The sequence below is a fragment of the Cariama cristata genome, unplaced genomic scaffold, assembly GCF_000690535.1.
Source record: "Cariama cristata isolate BGI_N322 unplaced genomic scaffold, ASM69053v1 scaffold42723, whole genome shotgun sequence".
In the NCBI taxonomy this organism is placed as follows: domain Eukaryota; kingdom Metazoa; phylum Chordata; class Aves; order Cariamiformes; family Cariamidae; genus Cariama; species Cariama cristata.
Window position 1 is genome coordinate 2,220 of NW_009608568.1, and position 8,130 is coordinate 10,349.

At 56.0% G+C, this 8,130-nt stretch overlaps 1 protein-coding gene across 1 annotated transcript in view; it reads right to left on the reverse strand.

The window, feature by feature from the left end:
- The window catches only part of ABCF3 (ATP-binding cassette, sub-family F (GCN20), member 3), a gene marked incomplete at its 5' end in the record, with an annotated part of 10,120 nt that extends 1,994 nt beyond the window's left edge, over nucleotides 1-8,126 (reverse strand). The window contains 17 exons of the mRNA XM_009697183.1: nucleotides 196-287; nucleotides 491-579; nucleotides 1,200-1,332; nucleotides 1,667-1,711; nucleotides 1,953-2,029; nucleotides 2,201-2,401; nucleotides 2,550-2,605; nucleotides 3,257-3,279; nucleotides 3,488-3,544; nucleotides 3,890-3,949; nucleotides 4,499-4,579; nucleotides 4,765-5,031; nucleotides 5,292-5,414; nucleotides 5,531-5,628; nucleotides 7,436-7,491; nucleotides 7,935-8,014; nucleotides 8,092-8,126. Of these exons, the coding sequence (XP_009695485.1) occupies nucleotides 196-287; nucleotides 491-579; nucleotides 1,200-1,332; nucleotides 1,667-1,711; nucleotides 1,953-2,029; nucleotides 2,201-2,401; nucleotides 2,550-2,605; nucleotides 3,257-3,279; nucleotides 3,488-3,544; nucleotides 3,890-3,949; nucleotides 4,499-4,579; nucleotides 4,765-5,031; nucleotides 5,292-5,414; nucleotides 5,531-5,628; nucleotides 7,436-7,491; nucleotides 7,935-8,014; nucleotides 8,092-8,126 (1,573 nt within the window). The remainder of the gene's footprint in view (nucleotides 1-195; nucleotides 288-490; nucleotides 580-1,199; nucleotides 1,333-1,666; nucleotides 1,712-1,952; nucleotides 2,030-2,200; nucleotides 2,402-2,549; nucleotides 2,606-3,256; nucleotides 3,280-3,487; nucleotides 3,545-3,889; nucleotides 3,950-4,498; nucleotides 4,580-4,764; nucleotides 5,032-5,291; nucleotides 5,415-5,530; nucleotides 5,629-7,435; nucleotides 7,492-7,934; nucleotides 8,015-8,091) is intronic.
- Between the last annotated feature and the right edge of the window lie 4 nt (nucleotides 8,127-8,130).

The window sequence follows — 8,130 nt, forward strand, 5'->3', positions numbered from 1 at the left end:
CTACCCCTCCTTCTCGTGGCTGCCGTCCTGAACTGGGCTGGAGGTGGGGACTTAACCCAGAACAAGCGGTGTCCCTTAAGCACTGCCGTGACAGAGCCTTCTGCCCAGGGCCACAGAACAAATCAATGCTGCTCCGTGTGTGGCAAAGGAGACAGACCTCAACAGCCCAGATCTCCCAGGATCTCCAAAGCTCACCTGGGAACTTTCTTGCCAGTAACTCTAGAGCACTGATGTTCAAATCCAGTTGATCCACATGGTGCTGGCTGAAATAACCGATCTTTAGGTTTCTGCAGAATGAGAAGAGAGATCGGGAGCTGGTACCAGGCCCTGCAACCATGGCGCTTGCAGCTGCAGCTACAGGAAGGGGAGCATATGCATGGCTGTGCAGGACCCATCCCCGTCACTCGGGCAGCCATCACACCAAAGCACAGCCCAGCAGCCCTCCAGCTGCACCGTTCCTCCCAGTCCCCCAGCCCCTTCTACCAGGTACCTGTGAGCGTGTCTGATCCCTCTGACAGGTGCCAGCTCCCCCATTAAGATCTTTAGCATGGTTGACTTGCCAGCTCCGTTTTCCCCAACCTAGAGAAGCAGCAGCAGCATTGGAGAACGTGAAACCCATGAAGGTACTTCAGAGAGGTGGGCAGTGATCAGGGAATTTCAGCTCTCTTGGATGATCATGCAGTGGAGGGGGACAGGATGAGTTTAACCAGTGACCCCAGCTACCTGGAAGCTGCATTTCTATCACTTATGAGCAGCACAGGCAGCAGCACTAGAACATGTTCCCTCTCCAGCCTAAGGATGATCTGGTCCCAGCCTCATTTGCAAGCCCATAGCATCTCCCTGCTGCCCCATCCGATGTAGCAGGAGCCCCCACTACACGCTGCCGTTGTCAGCTAACAGGGAGTTACAGAGAAGATGGACCCAGTCTCTTCTCAGAGGCACTTGGTAAAAGGATGAAGGGCAACAAGCACAAATTCTAACTGGTAGTAGGAAAAATGTTCCAATGTTCCTCAAAATGAGGATGATCAAATGCTGCAACGGGACCCAGAGGGATGGGAGAAAGAGTCCTCCCTGGACATATCCAGAATTCAAATGGACAAGGACCTGAGCAACCTGACCTAACATCAAAGCCAGCCCTGCGTTGAGCAGGGACCTCCCAAGGTCCCTCGTAGCCACCATTATTCTGCAATCCCACATACCACACAGATGCGAGACTCCAGGTCAGCAGAGACAGAGAGGGAACGAAAGATGTAGTGACTTGGGTCGTAATAGAAGTCTACTTCATCTAGCTGCAGGATGGGGGGGGAGAACTTCTCAAAGCCATCAGGGAACCTGGGAAGGCAGGAAGAGGTGAGAGATGGCCAGGAACTTCAGAGACCCTCCTCCCAGGCCCCCGGGACAACCTCTGCAACCCCCCAGGTGGCAAGGAGGGTTCCCTACCATGCAGGGCCTCTGGAAAGGATGGTCACAAGAAGGGGACACAGATCTGCAGCCTTGGCCCCAGGAGGGAACCCAGCCTGGAGGCGGGGGCCTGTCTGGGCTCCCTGTCAGAGCAAGGCTGAACTGCAGGAAGGGGTGGTTGTCCCAGCTGAGACAGGACCCAAGAGGAGCTCACGTCAGAAATGGAGCCAGGTGCCCTCCAAGCAAGGGCTCAGGGGACACTTACTTCATGATCACCTCAGACTCCTTGTCCACAGGTTTCAGCTCTGGCCTGCAAGAAGAGGAGACACATAACCAAGGTGCCTTGCACTGGGGGTCTGTTCCTACACCACAAACCCAGATTGAGTCTTCAACTCTACGATATCTCATCCCAGCCAAAGCCCCTGGACCAGAGACAGAGCACCCAAAGCTCAAACCACCCCCGTATCTCTCAGGCACCCTGGGAACCTCTGTTTCTTCCCACAAGCACTGCCCTTTCCCCACCGCCAGAGAGGAGCAGCACAGGTACTCACAGCTTCTCCAACAACTTGAGCTTGCTCTGCACTTGGGACGCTCGGTTGGCATTGTAGCGAAAGCGGTCAATGAAAACCTAGAATAGAGAAAAGCACCAGAGAGCCCTACATCCCCTTCAGCCCCAGCCACCCTGCTCGGCTGCAAAACCTCCTGCAACAATACAGCCACATCCACAGGTCTTAGAAGCATGAAGAAAGGGACAAGGCTGGGAGAAAAGTGCCCCAGCACTACCGGCTTCTCCCAGTACCTGGATATGCTCGCGGTACTGCTGCTGGGCTTCATACTCTCGCTGCTGGTTCTTCAGCCGCTCCTCCTTGATCTTCATGAAGTTCTCAAAGTCCCCGCGGTATGTGTCCAGCCGCTGCGAGTGCAGGTGGATGATGTCCGTGGCCACCGCATTCAGGAAGTTCCTGTCGTGGGACACCACGAGGATGGTCGACTGCCAGGTCTGGAGGAGACAGCGAGAGGGAGGCCTGAGTATCATCATTCCAGAGGGCAGGGCTTGGTCCCACCACCCAGCGAGGTGAGATGCCAGCCTGCAGGACGTCTCCATCCCTCACCCTTGCTCTGTCTCAGGGCCTCCCACCACCCACTACCTGCAGGTAGGTCTCCAGCCACAAAATGGCCCTCACGTCCAGCATGTTCGTTGGCTCTGAGGGAGGAGAAAGAGGCACTGAGGTCAGGAGGGACAAGGATGGCTGGATTACACTTTTTTACACAGGAAAAGCTAGAGATCAGTGTTGTGGAGGAAGAGACCCCGTGTGGGGACCTTCCCCTCCCCAGCTCAGGGGACTCACGCATGTAGGGTGTGATGGGGTGGGGGCAGGGAGGCCAAGGCTTAGCCAGGAACACTCCCCCACTCCATACCAGTACCCAGACACTGATGCCCAGCAGCAGCATCTTGCCCAGACCCCACCTGTGGCAAGGTGGGCACCTCCTAGCCCCAGGGTTGCCCGCTGCAGTGAAGGGACTCCCCCTGGCACGGGCTGGCAGCCAGGGCACATCACACATCCCATCACAGGTGAGGGAAAGGGACTGCTTGGGGCAAGATGACACACAGACCACCCGGCTGGGGCACAGGGCAGAGCTCTGCTGAGTGCAGCGAAAGCAGCCGCCCAAGCAGACTTCCCCGCACCACCGCCAGCTCTGCCCGCTGTGCCAGGGGAGCACCGACAGCCCTGTCAGTCCAGCCCCGTCATGCAGGGCTATTTTCAGCAGGTAGCTAAAGGCCACGGCACGTTCCCAACCTCAGCAAGGCCAGGCCCAGCAGTGGTGTCGAAAGGGACTTGCAGTATCAACTTACCATCCAGCAGAAGGAGATCTGGCCTAGGAAAAATGAGACACGGGAATCAGAAGCAAAAAGAGCATAGGGTCAGTGCAGAGCGCATTTCACCACGCACACAGAGCTGCAATGCCTCCAATGCTCTCCATCCCGAGAGTCTGAGTCAAGAGGACCCTCAGGCAGCATGCCTGCACCTCGCAGCATGGACAGCAAGAGGGGTTAACCCCCTAGCACAAAGGCCTGGACACCAACCTGGCAAAGAGGGCTCTGGCTAACGCCAGTCTCATTCTCCAGCCTCCAGAAAACTCTCTGAGGAGAGAAGAGGTTGCAGAGAGGGGTTACTGTTTAATGCAGAAAAACACTGCGTTTGCCTGCCTGACAGGCTTCCTGCTCCCCGCAACCCTTTGGGCACTGCTGTCAGCCAGAGGTAGCTTGTCCCTGCAGAGATCTTGGGCACAGCACAAGATCTGTGGTCCAGCAGGCAGGTGGCTTAGCACCCCCAGGGCAGGAGACCACATCAGATGGGAAGGAATAGACCCTCACTCTCCCACAGGCCTCCCCTCCCTTACAGCCACAGCAGTGCCTGAGGGCTCGCTAGGAACAACGTCTTCCCAGACCCATTTCTGTCTTGATGCCCAGAGCTTGGAGACTTACTTGGTTGTCTGTTGTTGCATCTTGGCATTAAAGCCCAGCCCAGCAAGAATGACGGATGCCCTGGGGAAAAGGGGAGAGAACTGGGATCCAGCTACAGCGTCCAACAGCAGAGCACAGTCTGAGGTCTCGGACCCACCGCCACCAAGGGGACTCTGCTGCACGGTTTAAAGCCATTCTGTGTCAGGAAAACTTCCCTGCACACCCAAGAGCAGTGCTTGGCTGGGAAACGCAGCCCAGCAGGGCACAGCATCCACATGAAGTCCCAGGAGACTTGCAAGAAGTTTTCAGCTCTTTGGCCAGGAACAGAGTCACTACCACCAACATCCCAGAAATGTTCCTCAGACACCAGGAACCTGAGAGGTTCGAGAGGAGCAGCAGCAACAATGCAAGCCATTTGGGGCAAAAAAAAAAATCCCTCCAGCTTCAGGGTGAAGCTCGACTACTCCTAACCCAGCAGAGCTGTGACAGAAGAAGAGACAAGAAGAGCAGTGGGGAGAGCCCCCTGTTCCACATGCTGGATCCCAGCACCACAGCATCACTCTTCCACGCCCCAAACCACTGCCCAACTCTGGCCACGCCAACAGAAAGCGGTGCCCAGGGCTGTCTCACCTTGCCGGGGCCTTGTCTGCCTCAATCTCCTCCAGCTTCGCGTAGATCTCCGATAGCCTGGCACCTTCTGTCCCTTCTCCCCTGAGGCAGTACAAAGAGGAGTGTGGGACTGACCAGGGTCAGGGTGATCTCCCCAAGCAGGACTAAGGTGGGCAAGACACAGCCCAGCCCTGCCAGAGCCCTTCGTTTGAAGGGAGAGACCTCAGAATGAGACCTCATGGCCAAGAGACCATAGAAGGGCTGGAAACCCAGTGGCAACATCCCACCTGCCAGCATTAACCTTTGCCGTCAGATCCCTCTCCTCCCGCAGCAGGCTCTCACGAGTGGTGTCGCACTCCAGCACACTCTGCAGCGCCAGTGTCTCATCTCCCGCCACCTCCTGCTCCACGTGGAGGATGCTGATGTGCGAGGGGATGCGCAGGCTCCGGCTGGCGATCATCTTCAGCAGCGTGGTCTTCCCCAGTCCATTCCTGCCCACCAGCCCGTAGCGCCGTCCAAATGCCAGGTTCAGGTCTGCTCCTGCCAGTAGGACACTAAAGCAGGAGAACAGACAGGTACCTGGTCAGGCTGCCCCATGGAGAGGGAGATAACCAGCAGCCACCTGCCCTCAGCATGTTTCAGGCTGTACTGGACCAAGCAACCACCAGACTTCTCCGGCCCAAACCCAGCAGTGTCAGGTGCCCACCTTGCTTTCTGATCTTTCCCATACCCTCTGTAATTTCTCAACCACCCTCAATCCCCCATGGTCCGAAACCCCAGCCAGGATCTGGCCCACCTCCCCATCTGCACTCACCGCTCACCGAAGGACACATCGAAGTTCTCGATGCGCACATCATACGACTTGTTCTTGCCTGATGACTCCATGCGAGTCTCCTTCTTGCTGGCAGCTTGGCTGGCAGATGCCTCCTCAAGGACCCTGCGGGCAGGCAGAAGACAGAGCAAGGGGTTCAACAGGAATGCTCTGGTACAACCAGATCCCAGCCACACTCAGCAGAACGGGATGGGGATGTTCAAAGCATCCTCCATACTCACAGAGGGCCAGATGACTTCAGGGAATCCCGCTCCATCCTCTTGTCCTGCTTGGCTTTCAGCCTGGCTTCCGCCTTCTCCAGTTTCCTGGCATTCACCATCTGGGGCACAAAAGAGCATTTAAAGAAGATAGAGCATCTTCAGCAAAAGCCCCAAAAGCCCAACTCCAGGAGAAAAGAGATCAATCAACCCCTCGCACTTGGAAGGAAGGGAGGGAGGGCAGGAGCGAGGTGGGACAAGGGAACCGGGACAGATTGAAGCGCATTTTGAGGAAGCTAATCAGGCCAGGAACTCACTTCAGGAATGAAGTCCTAAATCATCTGCTCATACACAACAGTTCCGCCTCAGCAAGGCAAAGGGTTTGGCTGACGCTAACGTACGGCCTGCTTCTGTAGTTCCAGGGACCTGGGTCAGCCAGGTCACTTCAACAGCAGCAACCTGCTATCCCACTGCCTCCTCTGCTACACCCCGCACCCACCCTCGCCGTGGACCATGAGGTGTTTCCCTTCCCAACACGTTAAACTTTAACCAGTTTGGAACAAACTCAGGTTACACAGTGGATCAATCACGACAGAGACAAAATACATTTAATTAAACCTGAAGGCAAGAAGGAGCCAAGTGTTTTAACCTGGCCTGTGGTCTTGGCCAGGCTCTCGGCCCGCTCCGGCTTATTCCTGCGTCAAGTCAAATATTTGTGGCTGACCAAGAACACTCCTAGATATTTCTAGGCAACTCTGCAACCGCCGGAGCATGTTACAGACCTGCATGGTAGACTGAAGAGCATCTTGTTACTGGAGCTGTGACCCCACAGCTACAGACAGATTGAGTCACTCTGTAAACTGTACCGAGCTTCCTGAATCTCCCAGCAATAAATATTCTCCAAAACTTGAGAGGCCTCCCGAGGCCCTCTCTGAATGGTCTCCAATTTTTCTGAAGATCCTTTTTGAGTTGTGGACATGAGAGCCAGAGAGTGAACCCAGCAGCAACAACTCTGGTGCCAAAACTAGCAACAGCTGCCAGCTTTCGCTTAAGACTCCCATTCAGACACGCAGGGATCACGTTAGGTCTCAGCCTCCAAGCGAGGGATTCTCGTCCTCAACTTGTTACCCCAAGAAATGAGAGTTCTACAAAAGACCAGCCTGGGAGACGGAGGGCCCAGCCTGTACTGCTACCACTGTCCTTGCTTTGCAGATGCACAACCGCATCTCACCCACACTCAAACTTTGGCACATCCAACGCAGAGGGCAAGCCAGGTCACACCTGAGCACCACACATTTCATTGGTAAAGATGTTCCAGTTTCCTCCAGGAAATCTTTCCAAACTTCTCTGCTCCTGCTTTTATTTCTCAAACCATGACAACCCACAGCCATTTCTAAAGCTGGGCTTACAAGCTCCCTGCAGCAGCTCTCCGGAAAACAGCTGCTCCCTGCTAACTCCCCACCTGTAACATCCCAACACGTAACCATTAGCCAGGATTTTCTCTCTCATTGAATACAGCAAGATGTCATCGCGGTCCATCTTATTTTCTCAATCAAAGACCTTGCTGTAGAAGCCAAAGGTCCTTGTGAAAGTCAGAGAAGCTGCACTTTGAGCACCACCACTGCATCAACCACGCCTTGAAGCTCATTAAGAAATTACAGCAAAATAAATCTTGTCAAATTAATAAGCCATTAACTCCTGTTAAGCCTTTTTACCAGACCAGGGTCAAGAGTTTCCTAAATTACAGTGAACCTGACAAGGAGGAGCAGTACCCCCTGCAGCTGTGTCTCTAATCAGGACAGGTGCCTGTTCCAGCTGCTCTCCAAGGGCGAGGTGACCAGAGTAGGGCAGGGCACCTGCAGCCCCATGCGTTAGTTGCTCCCGCTGGGTCTGCTGGCTTACAAACGAGGGCACGGCCCCTTGACTCACCGAGGTCTGGCCTCTCTTCAGCAACAGCCCTGGCAGCAGGTCCACGCTGGCATCTGCTGCAACAAGATGGTTGGGTTGGTGAGCAGGTGCTCCAGGAAGGCTCCACAAAGTTCTGCCTTAACAGCTGCCCATGACCAGGCAGGACTGTTCCCTCTCCAAAGAGGATGAGGGGACCAAAGGGTGGCTCCTCTCCGTCCAGCCCAGCTTACCCTGCGGGTAGCCAGCTGCTGCTGGCACCACCCCCGCACTCTCCGTCCAGCCCAGCTTACCCTGCGGGTAGCCAGCTGCTGCTGGCACCAGCTCAGCAGCAGGATGAGAAAGAGGGGTGCGCTGTGAGGGGGAGCCTGATGTGCACAGGGGTGGGGGGAACTGCTCCCCAAGGTCAGGCACACATACACTCAATGCCCCGAGCCCGTCCTCGCTGCTGGCACCCTGGTGGCAGGGCGAGAGCCCCGGGGGCGACACGCGTGGGTGGGGGTCCCCCATGGGCACCACTCACCATATCCATCGGTGATCTGGGACAGCTGGATGGGGGCGTCCAGCAGCACCTGGCTGCAGCGCTGGGCCCGGCCCTCGTCCCTGCGAGAGGAAGAGGAGTAGGAGGAGGAGGAGGAAGGTGAGGAGGGTGTGAGGGCAGGGGCCGGGGTGACCCTTACAGCTGCAGGGTGTTGAAGAGGCGCTGGCAGATCTCCCGG